The 23,319-nt window shown below is 42.9% G+C and overlaps 1 protein-coding gene across 1 annotated transcript in view; it reads right to left on the bottom strand.

Moving 5' to 3' along the window:
• The window catches only part of LOC121866873 (cell surface glycoprotein 1-like), a 53,058-nt gene extending 30,123 nt beyond the window's left edge, over nt 1-22,935 (bottom strand). Inside the window, exon 1 of the mRNA XM_042366612.1 lies at nt 22,541-22,935. Coding sequence (XP_042222546.1) covers nt 22,541-22,935 — 395 coding nt within the window. The remainder of the gene's footprint in view (nt 1-22,540) is intronic.
• Between the last annotated feature and the right edge of the window lie 384 nt (nt 22,936-23,319).

Consider the following 23,319-nt stretch of genomic DNA (forward strand, 5'->3'; position numbering starts at 1 on the left):
AATACCACATAAATACAGACACACACACACATTATGAACACACACACACACCACACACACAAAAATACAGAAAACACACACACACACACACACACACACACACACACACACACACACTAACAAAAATACCCACACAGAGAATACAAACACACACACACACACACACTATGACCACACACACACTTCCTTTCATCTCACATTTACCTAGTGAGGAGGCAGCTGAGATAATTAATAACCATTTTGCTACCATATGTCATACCTTACCCAGTCTTGACCTCACCCTTCCCCCCTCCCAGTGTCCAACCATATGAAATCGCCAACAAACTCCTGAAATTTAAATCCAAACGCTCCACGACCCCAATTGACCTCCCAATCAAAATATACAAGGAGTTTGCAGTCGAACTTGCCACCCCCCTCTGTTCTATTATTAATGCATCCCTCAGACAAAGCAAATGCCCTAATGAATGGAAAACCGCATTTGTCACCCCATCCCCAAGGTCACCACCCCACAGTCCCCTAACGACCTCAGGCCAGTTGCCATTACCCCCATACCCAGTCTACTTTGTGAGGACTTTGTTTTTGAGTGGGCATTTGCCAGTATCTATCAGTCAATTGATCCACAGCAATTTGGCAATATGAGGACCTCCTCTACATCACACTGCTTGGTGAGCTTTCTGGATTTTCTGCACAAAAACTTGCAGAAACGTAAGACATCATTGGCCGTTGCCCTTGTGGACTTCAGGAAGGCCTTTGACCTTGTTGATCACTGCACTGTTATCAACAAGGCTATTGCACTAGGGCTGCCCACCAACCTGGTCTCATGGCTCACTGATTTCTTGAGTGGACGTCGCCAAGCAGTGAGGTATCAGGGCTTGGTATCTACACTCCAACACCTCACCTGCGGTGTTCCCCAGGGGACCAAGATGGGACCACTGTGCTTCCTCATCCTGATCAACGACGCTCTGTCGGACACTCCTCACAGGTGGAAGTACGTGGATGACTGCACTGTGGGGGTTTCAGTTGACAACACCGCACCAGACTACTCATCGCTCCAAGGCACCCTGGACAGGCTACAGGCATGGACTACGGAGAACAAGGTCACCATCAACCACACCAAAACCGTAGTCATGCACATCAATACCGTCACCACTCCAGTGCAAGCCCCAGCAGTCACAGTGGGTGCCCATCCTCTCCAGCTGGTGCAGTCTGCCAAACTCTTGGGTGTAACTATAGACAACAAACTTGACTGGAAGGCCCATGTAAATAACACAGTCAAGGCAGCCTCGTACCGTCTCTACATGCTACGAAGACTTAGGTCACTTGGGACACCCACGCCAGAGCTGAGGACCATCTACAACGCCTTTATTCTCCCCAAACTAACGTATGCGTCACCAGCCTGGTCGTCTTCTCTCAACTCCACCCAACAACGTCAGCTAGAGAAGGTACAGAAAAGGGCCTGCAGAATCATGCTCGGCGCAGAATACTCCGGCTACACCAACGCTCTCTCCACCCTGGAAATACCATCCCTCAGTGACCTCCACCACCAAGCACTAGAAAGGTTTGGCAGGGGACTACTGCACCACCCTCGTCATCGCCACCTTCTGCCACCTGCAGCCCCCCACCCAACTCGCGCAGTCCGCTACTACAACAAAATTCAGCCCATAAGAGCCCACTTTTAAAATGAATATAAGACAGCACCATCCATCTATTGTTAAAATAATAAACATCGGTTATATGCTAACACAGCCCTGTAAATGTATTCAATGCATATTATATCATTATGTCTAAATCAAATGTAAGTCTGTATATTTTCAATACCGGCTTACACTCTGATAATAAACCGCTTATTAGTATTATTATATACATACATGCATATACAAACACACACACGCACACACACTCATATACACACAAACAAAAATACCCACACAGAGATACCACACAAACACACGCACACACATTATGACCACACACACAGAGACAGACAAACATACACACACAAAATATAACCACACACACACACACACAAAGGAAACAAAGAACAGGTTATTGTAGCAATCTATAAAGGAAACGAGATTGTGTTCCTAGTAATCACACACACACGGGGCACCATCGAGGAGCTTGGAGTGGGGTTAAGGGTGGGGTGGAGTGGGGTTGGGGGTGTGGAGTGGGGTTGGGAGTGTGGGTGGGGTTCAGGGGTATGGTGGGGTTGGGGAGTGTGGAGTGGGGTTGGGGGGTGTGGAGTGGGGTTGGGGGGGTTGAGTGGCAGTTGGGGCGCTACCTTCCACCTACTTCATCTGAAATTAAATCAGCTCCACCTCGGCCATCACCAGAGACCAGGTGAGATGCTTGATTGGACTCTCTCCCGCCAGGTATTTTTGTTTACACCATTAATATACACAACAAATATAACAAATACACACACATACGTACACAAGCATACAGAAGGGAGATACCCACACAATTAATGAAACATTGTTCTATTTACATACACAAACACACGCAAACATACTCGCCTATGCGCACACACACACACGCTATAAACATACACAGAAAAACATATATACTGTTTAGACACACACACACACACACACACACACACACACTAGTAGAAAACAATTATACCAGAATACAATGAAATCGTTCTGAAATTTGTGTTCCCTTCACTAATACAAATGATTCTGAAACACACACACATATAGACCACACACACACACAGACAGTCCACACACACACACACACACACACACACACACACACACACACATATGAATACACACACACACACACACACACACACATAGACACACACACACACACACACACACACACACACACACACACACACACAGGAAATATTAAAACCTATAAGTCGTTTATGTTTGTTTTTAAATTTATGAAAAAACTATCGTACAACTTTGAAAAATTAATTTCTTCTTTACACAAAAACAAAAATCCTTGTACAAAAACAAAGACAAAATTCCCACATTAAAAAAAATCATTATAACGCCTTCAACATACAATGACAAAAACAAAATAAAATAAAATAATCGACAAAAAATAATTAATAAAAAATAGTAAAAAAATAATTGATACAAAAAGTAAAAAAAAATTATTAAAACAGTAAAAAATAATTAATAGAAAATATTAAAGTAAAAAAATAATTAATAAAAAACTAAAAAAATAATTAATAAAAAATAGTAAAAAAATTATTAATAAAAAACAATAAATATCTTCAATTACCCATTCAGAATTTTTTTTAATTAATGTGAAAAATTTAATAAAAAAAAATAATGACAATAATGAAACAGTCGGAATAAACCCTCAGTTATAATGAGGTGAAGAAGCCTTTGACAATGACACTATTAATTACCTTAGCTACGTCATACTACCCACACACACACGTCTCTAGTTGGGACGGACGAACAGACAGACAGACACAGACACACATACACACACACGCGCACTCAGAGCAACAACGACATTAAAACCAGCAGCATAAAATATCGACTGTGTGAGTAAGAACAGAGAGAGGAAGAAGAGGAGGAGGAGAAGAAGGAGTAGGAGGAGGAGGAGTAGGTGAAGTATCTGCAGGAGGTGTGGCAGGTGAGGTGATGGACGAGGCTAAAGCAAATTAACAGTTTTAAAAGAGAAGAGAGGGAGAGAGGGGCTGGGGGGGGGGAGGAGGCAGGGGGAGGGGCAGGGGGAGGGGTGGCAGGCAGAATCCCCCTTACCTCAAGACTTAAATGAACTATTATGTAAGAAAAATCCCTCCTCTAGTCTTTCATAAACACGTAGAGTAATAATGAGACCGCCAAGGTTTTATTATCATCCAGGAGAAGTTAAGTCACGTGAAAACTTCGTAATAATAATAATAAAAAAAGAACTTTACCTTTAATAACAAGAACAAAGAAGAAGTTATATCATTAGCCTCAGCCCAACATGGATTAACCCTAACAGACCCTTGATATAATGGAATTCCCTCTCAATACAATCCGTTAAATAAGGGTTTCACTGTATATGTATTTCCCTCTATGAAATGTTTAAGGTGAGTACCCCCATTTATGACCTATTGAGTTGACCTTTGGATCTGACCTGCTGACCTGGAGAACTACTATAGGTTGCTGTGGTTGAGGTCTCAGCAGTCTTGGTCAGGTGGTAAGCAGTCAAACGTAATGGAAATCTATCGTAATTTGCATGTGGTGTTGAATAGTGGGAGGGTGGGGGAGGGAGGGAGGAAGGAGGTAGGGAAGGGAGGAAGGGGGTAGGGGGATGGGGGATGAGGGAAGGGGGGAGGGGGAAGTAGGAACATTCTCATGAAAATTAATTTTCTTGAATATTGATGAGAGTCAAGTACAGCCTGGATTACATCTTTAATGTGGGAGGGAGGGTGTCTGCTCTGCCCTCACCCCCCTCCCATTCTCTATTGGCTGATGACGACCCTCCGCAAGCACGCACGCAACTCCCTCCACATTCTCTCTGCTCACCCTCCTTTCCTCCCTCCACACACACACACACACACACACACTAATTTATCTCCATCTTCCTTTCACACACTCTTTAATTTTTCCCTCCATACACGCACCCTTTCTTTACATCATCCCTGTAATCACAAACTCTAAATCTCCCTCCCACTCCCTCCAGGCACACCCACGCACCCAGTTTCCTTCCACCCTGACTCACCCCTCCACTCAAAATATATTCCTCCACTTGGTAGACACATGTGATATAAAACAGCGTTGATGAGGTTTAGTTCTCAGCTCAGGACTTACACTAAGCACCATCTACAGGTCTGCACTGCGCCTCTACCTGTACGTGTATTGTTGTGGATGAATCAATAAAAAGGAAGTAGTATTGTGAACAGGGTGACAGGAACGTCCAGGTCAGGTGAAGTAACACCATCGCCCGCACATGAGTCGCGCCGCCAGCGAGATTTAGGTAATCGTTTCTCTGAGCGCTTTATGTGCTCTTGTGTCTCTCTGGAGGGTTATACGTTTAACATAAAGCTCCTCCAGCGACGCCCTGAACCAAGGAGGACCCGTTACCACCCCTCGCCGCCCTAATATTCACCACGTAATCAGGGGAATGCAGGGTAAAGCGCGGCGCCCCGGTGGACATTGTGGCGTGATTCCGCCAGCTAACACCACCTATGAGGGCTGTAATGCGCCACGCTGGCGGGATAATGCCAGCCGCCACGCCAACACCTGGCGATGTGACCCACCGTCAGATACATCACCAACACCATTACGTCGGTGTTGTTGCCGTACACGCCGCTGGACAAACCACACACTACCACAACAACGACCCAATACGACACAGCGGGTAAACACAGCTGTACAATATTCACCAAACAAGAACAGAATACAGCATATAACAGCGACTACAAAAAATACGTAATACAATTCTAAAACACTGGTGGCGGACAGAAGGACAGAAATATACTGACAGAGACAAAGCGATATATTGATGGATAGATAAAGTGAGTGGTTAGGTGAGTTAGGAGTGGAGAGAGAGAGAGAGAGAGAGAGAGAGAGAGAGAGGTAATACTCGGGCACCTACCTAATAATACAGTACCATCATCAACCTTCAGTGGGTCATATACCGTGGCCAACAGGGTCATTAACGTAATTACTGAAACACCTTAGTAATGCTGCTATAATTAAATCTCTCTCTCTCTCTCTCTCTCTCTCTCTCTCTCTCTCTCTATCTCTCTCTCACCGGTGGAGGAGGTGTGGTCGATTACACTAAGGAGGTAAAAGCTGCCAGAACTCCTCAGTTGGGAGCTGCAGTCTTAAGTACCCTCACTCACACTCCCTGACTCAGCTAACACTCTCTCTCTCTCTCTCTCTCTCTCCACAGACGTCATCACACACCGCTAACCCACCCAATGTCAGGTCATCCTTAACCTTATACGTGTACCAAACATCAGCTGTTATAGAGATACAAAAGACTCCCAACATAATGACATTTATACAGGTTTAAAATACTATGACACACACACACACACACACACACACACACTAATCTAATATAGTTAAACCTAACCTAACCTAACCCAACCTAACTTAGCGTAACCTAACGTAACCTAACCTAACCCAACAACACCAACGTAAACGTAACTAATTTAACCTATCTTAACATAACCTTACCTATTATAATCTAATCTGAGTTAATCATCGAGTAAAGTAAACCAGAATTGGCTCGGCTTCATGTGGTCATATTAGGAATATACATTAAAATCATTCATTCTCATATCTCCTTGTGTAACATTACGAGTAAATATATAGGCACAGTATATATAGGCACACTTGTAGGGAGTGACAGTTTTGCAAAAGTTTTCAAAATCAAGTGGCTTGGGTTGGATTATTTGTCTATCGGCCACGCTGGTTCCGAATATGTTTGAGTTTTTTACATCATTGCATTAGAAGGTTTGTGGATACTTTTGGGTTTGGCATGAAAAACGTGAAAAAACTGTAAATAATAAAGGGACTGGCAATGTGGCACAACCTGTTAAAATCAAGTTATTGAATTGGATTATTCGACTACTGTGTACACTGGTTCATAATATGCTATTGTTTTACAACTCATCTACCATGAGACCTCTGACCTTGAATCCCCTGAACTTTTCTTTTTTCTGTTCTCGTGACCTCTTCCTGACTCTCTCCACTTTCTTCCAGTTAGTCACTTTAGACTTGTCCCCTTCAGTTATGATGTTGTCTGCAGCTCTGATGGTGTTTGCGATGTGAGCCACTGCATCATTGGATACCTTGAACCTGTCAGCAGTTTCTCCGATCCTGTCCTCGGCTTCTTTCTCCTTTTTCCTTTTCTCTGATCTTGCTCTCCTGTCGACCATAGCCTTGAACTCATTGTCATTGACATCCTTATAATCACTATCTTCTTCCTGAGCACTGTCATCCACTGCCGACACTTTACACGACATCCTCTCCATCTCCTCCTTACTCTTTGACCTCATCTTCTCAGTTTTCCTCTCTTCCTCAGCCCTTTTCTTTGCCCTCTTCGCTTCCTTCTCCCTCTCTTCTTTCAGCTTGGCAGTCACAATTTTGTCAACGCCATCAATGCAGCCCTCCCTTCCCGGTTTCCTCTGGGCTGCCAGGAAGCTTTTCTCTCGTTCGTGCCCTTTGCTGTCGTCTGCCACATCAAACAACTTCTCAGCTATATCCTCGAACCTCATCTTCAGCTTCCCGTTCTTCGTTTTCTTCCTTTTCTGTTTCTGTCCATTTCCCTTCATCATCATCGTCTCCCTCCGCATCCTCCACAGGTCGTGGACTCTCATTTTCACCCTGATTTCAGAGATAGTGGGGACAGTGGCCTTCCTATACACATCCAGTACCTTCTCAGTCACCTTGTTGGTGGCATCCATATAATCAAAAGCATTTGTTCTTCTCCTTAACCTCTCGTTTTCTGCTTCATAAGCCAGGGCACTTCCAACTTCCTTGTTCAGAGGCAACTTGTTAGATGGCAGAGGCATCCGAACCCGAACACCTTATCGTTACCCTGGCGCAGCTGAGTGTTGCTAATCTTAGGACGACCCATCTTGGTGGCGGCCCTTTGAACTAACTGCAAAACAACACAGAAAAAACAACTTTCAGCACTTCAATATCACCACCTATTGAACAATATTTTATTCAAAAGTACGGACTGAGATTTTGTCCTTAACTGTCCAAGTCAAGCTACTTGGGCTGAATTCGTTGATCAGTCCTGGGACGAATATTACCAACGGCGTGAATAGATTCCGTGGAATAAATTCAGGGCATTCCCGTCCAGGGAGCCTCAACAAACTCTGTAAATATTGCCATTGGCCTGCCATTGGTACATATACGGAGTTTGGTAATGTTCCATGAGCGGGAATGTCCTGAATTCATTCCACGGAATCTATCCACGCCGTTGGTAATATTGGGCCCTGGTTTTCGAAATATACGTATGTGGTGACTTGCAGCAAAAATATCGGCATAATTTGTAGCGCATTGAGTTGTAAAACAATAGCATATTATGAACCAGTGTACACAGTAGTCGAATAATCCAATTCAATAACTTGATTTTAACAGGTTGTGCCACATTGCCAGTCCCTTTATTATTTACAGTTTTTTCACGTTTTTCATGCCAAACCCAAAAGTATCCACAAACCTTCTAATGCAATGATGTAAAAAACTCAAACATATTCGGAACCAACGTGGCCGATAGACAAATAATCCAACCCAAGCCACTTGATTTTGAAAACTTTTGCAAACTGGTTACCCCTAGTAGGCAGCTACCAAACAGGGAGGTACTACCGCCTGGGAAGATATTGGAAGCATAATGTGTTGACTAATGGTAGACCCTGCTGCCATATGTGACCAAGACCCAGGTTGATGATCTGACTTTCTGCCTCATTTACACACAATTGCAGGGTCTCAATTGTTTCTCTTACTTGACAACACAACACAACACAACACAACACAACACGACACAACATATATATATGGTGCCTCACTATTGATTTATTTTTTCGTTCTTTATTTATGGTTAGTATTATTATTATTTTATTTTTATTATTTTGTTATTTAATTCTATGAATTATTGTAATAATAATAACTTATTATTATTATTATTATAGTTTCGTCTCCAGGCCCTGATGTGGGTGAGTGACCTGTGTCCGGGTGAGCTAACCCCGTAAAAAACAAAACAAAAAACTAACCTAACCTAACCTAACCTAACCTAACCTAACCTAACCCTACCTGGGAGTCACAATATGTTAGATCTACACCAAGAGGATTTTCTTGAGGAAATTCTTGAGCTTTCTTGGTATGTTCTTATTATTTATATTTGATAACAGTGAGAGAGAGAAGGGGGGAAGAGATAGAAAAGAAAGAAAAGACGAAGAGATCACTATCACCCCACAGTTGCATTGAAGAAACTGCTGACCAAGTGGAGTGGAGGTGGTCAGAAGATGAGGGCAATTGTCTCTAAGATGGAAGGAAGAGAAAGAGGGGGGTACTGGAGCACCAATACCCAACCCATGATGTATCACCCTGACCATCTGCACCACAACACGACTCCTCGAGTTATCACTGCCAATATCTGCCACACTACACAACCCCTCGATTTAAAGTACACAGCACGTTATACATTTGAGGAAATATCGACGCTGCATTTTTGTGTGAGTTTAGCGAGTTGCAAGGGACAAGTGATTAATGAATTGGAAACAGCTTAGAACGGTGGTGGGAGGGGTGGTGGTGGGTGGGATGGTGGGGTGGGAGTGGTGGTGGTGGTGGTGGGGTGGGAGTGGTGGTGGTGGTGGGGTGGGAGTGGTGGTGGGTGGAGTGGTGGTGGTGGGGTGGGAGGTGGTGGTGGGGTGGGTGTGGTGGTGGTGGTGGTGATGGGAGTGGTGGTGGTGGTGGATGGAGTGGTGGTGGAGGGTGGTGGTGGTGGATGGGAGTGGTGGTGGTGGTGGATGGGAGTGGTGGTGGTGGTGATGGAGTGGTGGTGGTGATGGGAGTGGTGGCAGGCATGGGAGTGGTGGTGTGGTGGATGGAGTGGGTGGGTGGTGGTGGGATGGGAGTGGTGGTGGTGGTGGATGGGAGTGGTGGTGGTGGTGGTTGGGAGTGGTGGTGGGAGTGGTGGTGGTGGTGATGGGAGGTGGTGGTGGTGGATGGGAGTGGTGGTGGTGGATGGGAGTGGTGGTGGTGGTGGATGGGAGTGGTGGTGATGGTGGTAGTGAGTGAGAGTGATGGTGGTAGGCTGTCAATACTACCATGATGGACAGGCTGGTGGTGGTAACACTATCAAGGACTCACTCTGATGGTGGTGAAAATAAACCCTTTTATTTGTATTACAAGTGAAGGTTGTAAATGAGAGAGAGAGAGAGAGAGAGAGAGAGAGAGAGCGAGAGAGAGAGAGAGAGACACTAACTACCTTCCCACTAATCAATGTTTAATAACGACACAAGACGAAGAGGAAGAATGAACGAACGCTTAAGAAAGAAAGAAAAATAAAGATCCCCAAAAAAACAAATAAAATGTCTCACAGGACGACTAAGTTATGCCACAAGAAAGTGAGAGAAAAAGTTTGGAATCGATTATGCAAATCCATATAGTCCCTCCCTCCCTCTCCCTCCCCCTCACCCCTCCCTCACTCCTACCCCTCCCTCACTCCTACCCCCCCCTCACCTCTCCCACCCCTCCCTCACAGCACCGCGGACCCAGCTTCAGTAGTCAAACTTTACACACAAAATACGTAGAGTTTTTTTTCACGTAAATATTTAGGGTAATTTCATATCCTTAGAATATAATATAAACAAGAGTGCTGACGAAAGGGTTATGGGGGTGTATCGTGAGGGGGGGGACTGTGGGGGGGAGTGTTTCATGGGGAGGTTTTGTGGGGGGAGGTTTTGGGGGGAGGTTTCTAGTGGGGGGTGTTTCTGTGGGGGGTGGCCGGAGGGGGAGGTTTCATGGGGAGGTTTCTGTGGGGGAGGTTTCTGTGGGGGAGGTTCGTGGGGGAGGTGGGGGAGTGTTTGGGGGAGGTTGTGGGGGGGAGGTTTTGTGGGGGGGAGGTTCGTGGGGGGAGTGTTTTGTGGGGGGATGATGGGGGGGAGGTTTCATGGGGGGAGGTTTGTTGGGGGGTGTTTCTATGGGGTGTGTCGGAGGGGAGTGTTTCATGGGGGGGTGTTAGGGGGAGGGGTGTTTGTTAGGGGGGAGGGGTGTTTCTGTGGGGGGAGGGTTCTGTGGGGAGCAAGTTTCTGTGGGGGGGAGGTTTCAGGGGGGAGGTTTCTGTGGGGAGGTTTCGTGGGGAGGGGAGGTTTGTTTAGGGAGGTTTCAAGCTAGGGGGTGTCTCGTGGGGGGTTTCTGTGGGGTGTCGTGGGGGTGTTTTGTGGGGAGGTTTCTGGGGAGGTTTCAGGGGGAGGTTTCAGGGAGGGAGGTTTCTGTTAGGGGAGTGTTTCTGCTAGGGGGTGTTTCGTGGGGGTGTTTCGTGGGGTGTCGGGGGGTGTTTCTGTGGGGGAGTGTTTCGTGAGGGGGGGTTAAATGCAAACGAAAATTAGACACCACACACCTGTTATACCTGCCCTACACCTGTTATAACTGCCCTACACCTGTTATTCCTGGGCTATACCTACTATACCTGGGATATACCTGGCCTATACATGGTTTCCACCACCACATCTCATACACCTGACCACCACCACACCTGCTACATCACACCATACTTCCATGCAAGAGAGAGAGAGAGAGAGAGAGAGAGAGAGAGAGAGAGAGAGAGGCGTGAACGCAGGAGTTACGCCAAAAGCACCAAATTACGCCAGGAGGGGCCTATGGTCGTAACTGGTCAAATTACCTGATGGGGGACCGTCGTTATCTCCTTCAGGTACCACGCAGGTGTCTCCTCATATAATCTTCCTTCCTTGACATATTAAAGTGTTACAGTTTTATTCAACAAACTAATACTACTACAAGGGTACAGTTTAATGCCCGAGAATAATAATACTAATACTACTACTCATAATAATATAATAATTCTTTCCCAATCGAGTATAATTAATAATGCCAATAGTAACAACAGAGAGAGAGAGAGAGAGAGAGAGAGAGAGAGAGAGAGAGAGAGAGAGAGAGAGAGAGGCTGGTAGGCATAGACAGACAGACAATGGGCTGAGGTGCTCCCGGTAGTGACAATGTGAGCCACACACACACCCCCACACACACACACACACCTCCCCACACACACACACACACACACACACACACACACACACACATACCCCTCACACACACACACACACACACACACACACACACACACACACACACACCTCGCCAAACAGGCACTAGTCGATCCATAGGTTACCATGATGATATGTATCAAGTGAAACATGTATATGGAGCAAGTAACAAGATCACTAGATTACAAGATGTTGTAACCGCTAGATTAAGGTTAGGATATAAGTACCTTTGGCAGTATGTTCCTCAAGCAGATGTAAACAAGGCTAAATATAAAGTGTGTGGCCATACATTAGGCCACACATATTACCGTCCTCGACTGTGTGAAGATAGAACCTTTTAGGGACAGGTCCAAGCACACTGTGTGTGAAATGGCACAACACTTCATCTCTAATGGCAAGATAGCCGACATATTAAGATTGTATCCACTTTCTTGCACTTAGTAACTATATCAATTCTCATGTACAGAACCAAATACGCAATGTGCTTGAATACTTCTCACGTAAATATGAATAACAAAGTGTGAGGCCAGACATACTGCCTCACACGCCTGTACTCACGCATTTGTGAATAAGTTACCCTTTATGTATAGAACTAAACAAATAATGTAAATGAAATACTGTGTAACATTCAGTGCCATGATATCCTGACAACGGGGGTTAATTATTATGACCCTTTGTAAACTCTACTCTGTAATCCTTTTGCGCTACCGCTCACAGGATGAGTGTGGGGTGCACAATAAACTAGCCTCTGTAAGCGGCAAAATCAATCAATCAATCACACACACACACACACACACACACACACACAGTCTAAGGGTAAATAAGAGAAAAATCGGTAAACCAATGAACCGTGAGAGCAGCGCAAAGTCTTAACCAATCAGTAGCCAGGATTGGTCGTCGTAATATCACCCGGATATAATAACGGAGTCATTTTATTTCCGTAGTGGAGTTTGATTGGAGTAGCTCAAGTGGCAAGGCTGGCTGGTGTAGCGAACTGGAGTTATCGTCTTGATCCAGCAGCCGACAGTCCCGTATTGTTATCATCTTCGTTATTACCGTTATTATCATCGCTATTATTATTATTATTATTATTATTATCACTTTCTTCTTTTTATGCTTCTATATCTCCTCCCCGTCCAACACTTCCTCTTCTCCTTTCTTCTCTCTCCTCCTCCTCTTCCCTCTCCACTCCGCCTCCCCCCTCACTGATTATTTCACGAGTTCTTGATAGTAATTACAACACCCAGAAACAAATAGTTCAGTTCACCTTCCTCCCGCCCTCACGTGAAGATATAAAATGCGGGAGAAAGTTTGCCGAATGTCGCCCAAATAATAGTCTTCAGTATCGGTCTAACAATAGTCTAAAGCAGGGGTTCTCAACCAGGGGGGAATTCAGGTTTTCAGGGGGGGGAAACTGATTCGGGAGCAAGAGATATGTTCGATGAGAAATCAATCACAGAATTTTGGCCCTTGATGTGCGATTCCTACCCAAAAGTGGCAGAAAGAGCTATCCGTGCATTGCTTCCGTTTGTGTCGACATATCTTTGTGAGTCAGGCTTTTCAACTCTGTTGCAAATTAAAACGAAGCAACGTAGTAGATTAGAGGTAGAAAATGACCTGCGTTGTGCCCTTTCAAGCACTCCTCCGCGTATCCCAGAATTGGCGAAGAAAAAACAATCACAGGTTTCTCATTGACTGTAATCTTCATCTGAATAAAATTAATTACAAATTTACAATATCCTGGTATTCTATTGAACTTTTTGTTTATTGCATTATGCTTCAGTTTGGTCTGTTAAGTAATTCATTATAAATATAAAAAAACTATTTTACTTTTATTCAAGTTTTATAAATCCATCAACATTTTCAATTGGCATTTAATTTGTAAAACTCCACTATAAAAATAATCCATGTGAAATTGTAAATGTATATGTACTAATATGGAAAAAATAAAGGATTTCCAGTATTATATGCATATTATTTGGAATGCACTTTTTGAGGCAGACAATCTTGGAAAGGAGGGGGGAATGACATTCTGACATATGGTGAAAGGGGTGCATGGGGCAAACAAGGTTGAGAACCACTGATCTAAAGTCTAGGCTAAATAATTTATGTCGACCAAATAATAGCCTCCATGTGGGCCAAATAATAGCCTCCCAAACATCAGACTACTAGAGGAGACAAAAGGTGCTTTAGGGGGGGGTGCTACACTAACCAGCCATCTTATAAGACTACCGGACCTCTAATGATTCGCTAAATTACTACCAAGTCACACACACACACACACACACACACACACACACACACACTTCGCCCCTGACATACGGTTCAATTATCTCCTGAATTATTCGTGGTATAAAGTTTGGACAGGTGATAATAATCTTCTTTCTCCACTTGGCGGGAAAATATAATAGGAAGCGACGTCGACTCTGGCTATCCCGGTACGTAAAACAAAAGTGACTTACCGGTAATAATTTATATAAAAAATTGACTTACCGGTAATAATTGATAAGCAAAAGTGACTTACCGGTAATAATTAATAATGGACTCATCTTAGTAGTTACTTAGCTTTTACAGTCGAAATAACACAGAGGATAATGACTCGATTATACTTTATTATCATGGTATTTAATAACTCATTTTACTGTCTTATTAATGAAACAATTAGCGTTATTATTCAACTGTAAATTATTTTGGAATTTTTTATAACCGGTTCGTTGTTATAGGTATTTGTTATATATAGGAACCCTTCCCAAAATCCTACCCAAAACTAACCACCCCAAAACTCATCAACACACAGAGATTAGTTGGAGAAGCCTGAGACATTAATCACAGCTAAGTTAAAGCCGGGAACACCTGCTAGCGGAGATGACCCATGACACAGCCCACAGTCCCCCCCCCACACACACACACATGGTGGGGGGGGGGAGGGGGCATTAAATGGACACAATAACAGCCGGATATACAGGCCGGTTAATGAGATAGGTTACAACAGGTGTGCGGGTAGCTGTTGACCTTAACTATATAACTCATCTGTACTAACTCTGGCCAGGGTGGATTAATTGACACATCATCATCATCATCAATCATCATCAATCATCAGCATCAATCATCATCATCATCATCAATAATCAACCATCATCATCATCAATGATCAACCATCATCAACCATCATCAATCATCATCATCATCATCATCAACATCATCATCAATCATCAATCATCAACCATCATCAATCATCAATCATCATCATCAATGATCAACCATCATCAACCATCATCAATCATCATCATCATCATCATTAATAATCATCAATCATCATCAATCATCAACCATCATCATCATCAATGATCAACCATCATCATCATCATTATCATCATTAATAATCATCATCAATCATCAATCATCAACCATCATCATCATCATCAATCAATCATCATCATCATCATCATCACCATCATCATCATCATCGTACCATCATCATCATCATCATAACATAACCATCATCATCATCATAACATAACCATCATCATCATCATCTTCATCACCATCATCATCATCATCATAACATAACCATCATCATCATCATCTTCATCACCATCATCACCATCATCATCATCATCATCATAACATAACCATCATCATCATCATCTTCATTACCATCATCATCATCATCACCATCATCATCATTATAACTTGATCATCATCATCATCATCATAACATAACCATTATCATCATCATAACCTAATCTTCATCATCATCATAACATAACCGTCATCATCATCATAATCTAATCATCATCATCATCATAACATAACCATCATCATCATCATCATAACATAACCATCATCATCATCATAACATAACTATCATCATCATCATAACATAACCATCATCATCATCATCATACCATAACCATCATCATCATCATAACCTGATCATCATCATCATCATCATAACATAACCATCATCATCATCATCATCATCATCATAACCTGATCATCATCATCATAACCTGATTATCATCATCATTACATAACCATCACCATCATCATCATCATAACATAACCACCATCATCATCATAGCCTGATCATCATCATCATTATCATCATCAATCATCATCAATCATCATCATCAACATCATCAACCATCATCATCATCATCATCATCATCATCATCATCATCCATCAACCATCATCAACCATCATCATCAATCATCATCATCAATCATCATCATCAACATCAATCATCATCATCAACCATCATCATCATCATCATCAACATCATCATCATCAACATCAATCATCATCATCATCAACCATCATCATCATCATCATCATCAATCATCATCATCAATCATCAACCATCATCATCATCAACCATCATCATCAACCATCATCATCAATCATCATCATCATCAATCATCATCATCAACCATCATCATCATCATCATCATCACATCATCAATCATCATCATCATCAATCATCATCATCATCAATCATCATCATCACCCATCATCATCAATCATCATCATCATCATCAACCATCATCATCATCATCAACCATCATCATCATCAACCATCATCATCAATCATCATCATCATCATCAATCATCATCAACACTATCAACCATCATCATCAATCATCAATCATCAATCATCAATCATCATCATCAATCATCAACCATCATCATCATCAATCATCATCATCATCATCAACCATCATCATCAATCATCATCATCAATCATCATCATCAATCATCATCAATCATCAATCATCATCAATCATCAACCATCATCATCAACCACCATCATCATCATCACTATCATCATCATCATCATCATCAACATCACCATCATCATCATCATCAACCATCATCATCAATCATCATCATCAATCATCATCATCATCATCACTCCAACAACCTAACACTCAATATTTATGATCAAACACAAAGTCTTAGTGATGTGTTCCAACGTTTCTCTGAGCTTAGATGACTATAATTAAATCTTGTCATTATTTGGTCTCTCTCTCTCAGTATCGAACTACCACTTGTACATCTTATCCATCCATCTATCATGACTATCTGGAGCAGCAAAGGTAATTTATCTAGTTATCTATGAGGGTAATATTAAAAAGTCAAATAGATTCCATACCCTCTCCTCAAAAAAAAAACTTGAATAACACCAGAGAACAGAACTCTCTCTTAGAACTTTCAGAATTCTCTCTCTCGAATTCTCTCTCAGAACTCTCTCACAGAACCTCTCTCAGAATTCTCTCTCAGAACTCTCTTTCACAGAACTCTCTCTCTCAGAACTCTCTCTCTCTCAGAACTCTCTCTCCACAGAACTCTCTCTCACAGAACTCTCTCACAGAACTCTCTCTCACAGCACGCTTCTCTTCACCAGAACCTCTCTCTCAGAACTCTCAGAACTCTCTCTCTCAGAACTCTCACTCTACAGAACTCTCTCTCAGAACTCTCTCTCTCAGAACTCTCTCTCTCAGAACCTCTCTCCAGAACCTCTCTCACAGAACCTCTCTCAGAACTCTCTCACAGCACGCCTTCACCAGAACTCTCCCTCAGAACTCTCTCTCTCTCAGAACTCTCAGAACTCTCTCTCTCAGAACTCTCTCTCTCTCTCAGAACTCTCTCACCCAGAACTCTTCAGAACTCTCTCTCCCTCTCTCTCAGAACCTCTCTCTCTCTCAGAACTCTCTCAGAACTCTCTCTCTCTCTCAGAACTCTCTCTCAGAACTCTCTCTCTCTCTTCTCAGAACTCTCTCTCACAGAACTCTCCAGAACCTCTCTCTCACAGAACTCTCTTTCTCAGAACTCTCTCTCTCGAACTCTCTCTCTCTCTCTCAGAACTCTCTCACTCTCTCAGAACTCTCAAAGTGAACCAGCATGAGAACCTTGTCAAGAGCCCTGCTGTATATGTCAAGAGCATCTATCTCTTTATCATGTTTCCATCCTGTCTTCATTCTTCCCCTATCCTCACTTCCTTTCCTTTCTCCCTCCCTCTTTCCCCACCATCCATCCCCCTTCCCTCCCCCCACCCCTCCCTCTTACCTCATCTAATATTCTAAGTCAGCCATTTTTACTCCTTAATTACCATAAATGAGAAGCAAAGTTGATATTCATGGACAATAAATATTTGGATAATGTATGACCTCCCTCATTCTCCCCCCCACTTCACTTCACACGTTCCCCACCTGGGGCTACCTCCCCTCCCTCCCTCCTCCTAACTCCTGTCTCCTTCCTTCCTCCTCCCTCCCCAAACCCCTTAAATTCCTTCTTCCTTCCCGAACTCCTCCTTCCTCTCCTCTAACTCCCTCCACAACCCCCATTTTCCCCTGCCCCAACTTCATAACCTCCCCCCAGCCGGCCCACACCCCCTGCCCTCTAATGACCAGGAGAAGGAGGCGGTGGGCGTCCGAGGGGAAGATGGAGGCGCAGCACACAAACACGACTTGAATTTGTTACCTAATTTATTACTGCGAATCCTCCTCCTTCCCTCCTCCTCCTCCTCCTCCTCCTCCCCTCCCCCTTTCTTTCTCTTCTTCTTCTTCTTCTTCCTACAGAAAAGCTGAAAGATATATTCCTGGGTGATTGGTCGCGAGGGGCAGTGTGTATTGTGGTGAGTGACTGTGGTGTGGTGTGGTGGTGTATTGTGGTGTGGTGGTGTATTGTGGTGTGGTGGTGTATTGTGGTGTGGTGTGGTGGTGTATTGTGGTGGTGGTGTTGTATTGTGGTGGGTCAATGCGGTGCCGTGGTGACTGGTAAGTTCACTGTATAGATGTTTTATGGCTGCAATATATGAACAGAGAGAGAGAGAGAGAGAAGACGAATGCGCCCCACCAAGAAGAAAAACTCCTTGCGGATTCCCGACAAACAATTCATATCTGGAATCCCATATTTTACCGTCCTCTAAATTTCCTCGACCAGTCATCACCCAAATGGCTCTCCTAACTCTCCCAGATATGCAGCTTGAGCACCACTGAGGGAGGAGGAATAACCCCACTTCATATATTGAACATAAAGATGAAGGACACCAAACTTAGAGCCAATATTAAATCCCGAATAGATGACCCAACTTTTTAAATCTAAGGATAAAAAGAACTATTTCTATTTCAATGTACAGTCGCTTGCATTTACACCTGGTACAGTAGCTGGGACGTTTTGTAAGATGTGGCAACTCTGTCCAGGAATGCTTATCTATAGCATCCTTAGTCTGGCTACTATTATGGGGTTCCTTAGGACCATTCAGGCAATTTTAATACCACATAAAACAGAGTTGCCACATCTTACAAAACGCACCAGCCACTGTACCAGGTGTAAGTGCAGGCGACTGTACGTGGTTTAGTAAGTATCATCTGTATTCGGGAAGGTTGAATACAGAGAGCCGTGGTAGTTACAGGGCTTACTAAACAAGACCATTATGGAACAATACACGAGTCGAAACACCTGAAGAATCTCCACCCCAGCATATACCAACTAAAGATTAACAACCCTAACGTTAACCTAACTACCTAACCTCTTCTAATTCATCTAACCTCATCCCCCAAATAATGTTAGGGTGGTTACTATTCAGGTAAAATAAGCTGGGGTGTAGATTCTTCAAGCGGTCCATAAGTTATATAGATAAACCAGCAAAAAAAAAAAAAACTCAGTGCACTAAAACCCTCTTTAATGAGGCCGTAACTCTACCTGTGACCACATTTAAAAAAAATTTACAGGGCACGATTTCACCACCCTCACTGTTTAGTCAAAGTTAATGTCACTCTTATATTTTGTCCAGTTTTAACAATCTATTTTAAGCAGAGGTTTGTGGATTGAGAGAGAGAGAGAGAGGGAGAGAAAGACGGAGAGAGAGAGTGGTAGAAAACTGAGTTGGTGGAGAGGGGCCCATGTGTACAGTCAGCAATGATCTGCGACGATGAGCTCACACTAGTCTGGCCACACCTTTCTCGTTCACACCCTTCGGCCACACCTCTCTCGTTCACACCCTTCGCCCACCTCTCTCGTTCACACTTTTCGGCCACCTCTCTGTCTTCCCTCTCTCGTTCACTGCCACACCTCTCTCGTTCACACCCTTCGGCCCACCTCTCGTTCACTTTTCCCACCCTCTCGTTCACACTCGGCCACACCTCTGTTCCTTCGCACCTTCTCACCGGCCACACCTCTCTGTTCACACCCTTCAGCCACCTCTCTCGTTCACACCCTTCGGCCACACCTCTCTCGTTCACCCTTTGGCCACACCTTTCTCGTTCACACTTTTCGGCCCCACCTCTCTCAATCACACTATATTCTAAGCCACACCTCTGTTACACTAATCTAGGCCACACTAATCTAGGCCACACTAATCTAGGCCACACTAACCTGGGCCACACTACACTCACACCTGACACCTTTATCAACACTGACAAACAATATTCCGGGCATATTAAACGTCTCGTGGCTTGTTTACCTTGTTAATTACTGTTTACCTGCGGGTGATTGCCGAGACAAGGAAACGTTTGCTGTTTGTTATTGTTTACCCGGAGACTGAAGAGGAATTGTGGGAGGAACGTTTTCATTGAGGTCGGTGATAAATGTTGACACACTGGAGGTCAGCCGAGCCAAGGAAAACGTTTTAGGATCAGTGGAATTAAGATGATGGAAACGTTTGAATTTGGTCAGAAACGTTTAGCCACAAGAACGCGAAAACAGTTATATTTGTATGTGTGTGTGTGTGTGTGTGTGTGTGTGTGTGTGTGTGTGTGTGTGTCGGTCTATATAGGTCAGAACGTTTATATTTGGCAGGAATATCCATCTTATGGGTGTCAAGGTCTAGTTTGAATACAAAGATCAATTAAAAAAAAAAAAAGTTTATCTATTTGTGTATCTTTTCGTCACCCCCCTACCCCCCCCCAAGTCTTGGACACACACAGTCACCCTACCTCTCCCCCCATACACACACAGTCACCCTACCTCTCCCCTATACACACCACACACACACACACAAGAAAGCAAGCATGCATTAGTAAACATTTTTAGTCTCTCTCTCTCTCTCTCTCTCTCTCGTTATTCAATATCCATACGTCTAGGCCATTAACTTGCCTCCTGATTTCCCTTGAGAACACCGAAGTCATTTCCCCCCAACAAGAAAGTTTTGAAGTATGATCATATACTCATTTTAACACAGAGAAAGATTTTTACCCTTCGATTTTGCCAACATTAACACCGACTCCACTAATTGGTTTCGATAATTAGCTGCAATTATACCAAGGACGATAATTCTCTAGGGGTAATTATAGAGCCTGTTTAGTCTTTAGTTATTCATTAAATGTAATAGATAGCAAATGATGTAATAATAATAATAATAATAATAATAATAATAATAATAATAATAATAATAATAATAATAATAATAATAACAATAATAATAATAATAATAATAATAATAATAATAATAATAAAAAAAAATACAATAATTCGTAACATAATCACAAGTACAACTCAATAAAGGTTATTTTAGGGAGTCATTGAAGGGATTTAAAGATTTCAGTTATTTAAGACAAGTTTTAAGGTAAAAGGCAAGAATATATGACATTTAGGAAAATACTGAAGGGCAACTTAGACAAGATTTAAGGTAATTTAAGACGATCTGAGGCCATTTTAAGACAATCAATTTAAAGTCTAGGAATAAAGCAATCTCGGGCCATTTAAAGCACACTAAACAATAGTCAAGATACGTCAAGCCATTTAAAGCACACTAAACAATAGTCAAGATACGTCAAGCCATTTAAAGCACAGTAAACAATAGTCAAGATACGTCAAGCCATTTAAATCAGTAATTCCGAGTAAATGGAGGTCGTGGTGTGAACAGTGGGAGCGGCAGGTACAACAAGCAAATGGCCCATCCCCTGACAATGCTGTTAGTCGCTACCTGGGCCATTAACCTGGATGAGGAAGACTCTGATTTAACGCAGCGCTACACCTCTTAGCCTTGGGGTCATGACCTGATGGGAGGAGTGAGAGGGAAGAGGGGAGTGAGGGAGAGGGGAATGAGGGAAGAGGGGAATGAGGGAAGAGGGGAGTGAGGAATGAGGAAGAGAAATGAGAAGGAATAAGTTAAAAAGTCACACCTCCTCCCTGACAAACAAACAAACACACACACACGATTGAGTTAACCCCCTCCCCCCCCTCCTCTCGTGACAGCATCCTTTAAATATAACCAGATTTGGGAGTTATCAAATGCACTTAATAGAGGGAATAGACAGTTTATACATTATTCATGATTTAAGTGAAAGGGTTCGGTTAATGGGCCTACGGTTACCTGTACAAAGGAGGTATGTTTACTTGTTGTTGTTGTTTATTTGTTGTTGTTGTTGTTGTTTACTTGTTGTTGTTTGTTTGTTTTTGTAATTATTATTATTATTTTTATTATTATTATTATTATTTGCAATTATGATTCACTTGCCTAGTTACCTCAAGCAATCTGGTTATCTCTCTCTCTCTCTTTTTCTTCTCTCACTTTCTTTATCTCCCTCTCCTCTCCCTTCCTTTCCCTCTCTCTCTCTCTGTCTGCTTTCCTCTCACCCACCATTCATTTATCTCCCCCGTCTCTCTCCTTTCCTCCCCCTCCCCCCCATCTCATAATTTGCCTCAAGAACACTCACCAACATTATCATCACCCCTAACCTAACCTAACCTAACCTAATCTAACCTAACCTAATCTAATCTAACCTAACCTAATCTAACCTAACCTAATCTAACCTAACCTAACCTAACCTGAACTAATCCCAGAGTTACTCATGGGTCGTGCCAGCTATCCGACACTTGTATACCGATTATTTGACACTTGTATACCGGATATCCGAGACTTATACCGGATATGTGACACTTGTACCGGATATCTAACACTTGTACCGGATATCCGAGACTTGTACCGGATATCCGAGGCTTCTACCTTATAACCGACACTTGTGCCAGCTATCTGACACTTGTACCGGATATCCGACACTTGTGCCAGCCATCTGACACTTGTACCGGATATCCGACACCTGTATACCGGATATCCGAGACTTGTGCCAGCCATCTGACACTTGTACCGGATATCCGACACCTGTATACCGAATATTTGACACTTGTATACCGGACATCCGACACTTGTGCCAGCTATCTGACACTTGTACCGGATATCCGACACTTGCACTGGATATCTGACACTCGTACCGGCCATCCCACACGTGTCATAATGTCCAGCAGTGTTCAGTCACCGGCAATTGGCAGGTGTCATTAGCGAAGGGGAAAACGTAATTAATACAGTCCGTAGCGTTCGTTAATAACGGCTCTCATCATTCAAATTCAGAAACAAAGGTTTTGGCACAGACAAAGACACACACACACACATATATATATATATATATATATATATATATATATATATATATATATATATATATATACACACAGAGAGATCGTCGTTTATACTAGGTATCTACCTCGTAATAATGTAATATAGTTTATGACTGAACTAATTGAAATATACACAGGTACAGTTAGCATTACACAACCCTACATCAAGCTACAGTACAGTTATAGATACAGTTACAGTAATGTATCA

This window comes from Homarus americanus, unplaced genomic scaffold (genome assembly GCF_018991925.1).
Source record: "Homarus americanus isolate GMGI-L3 unplaced genomic scaffold, GMGI_Hamer_2.0 scaffold28714, whole genome shotgun sequence".
NCBI classification, from domain to species: Eukaryota; Metazoa; Arthropoda; class Malacostraca; order Decapoda; family Nephropidae; genus Homarus; species Homarus americanus.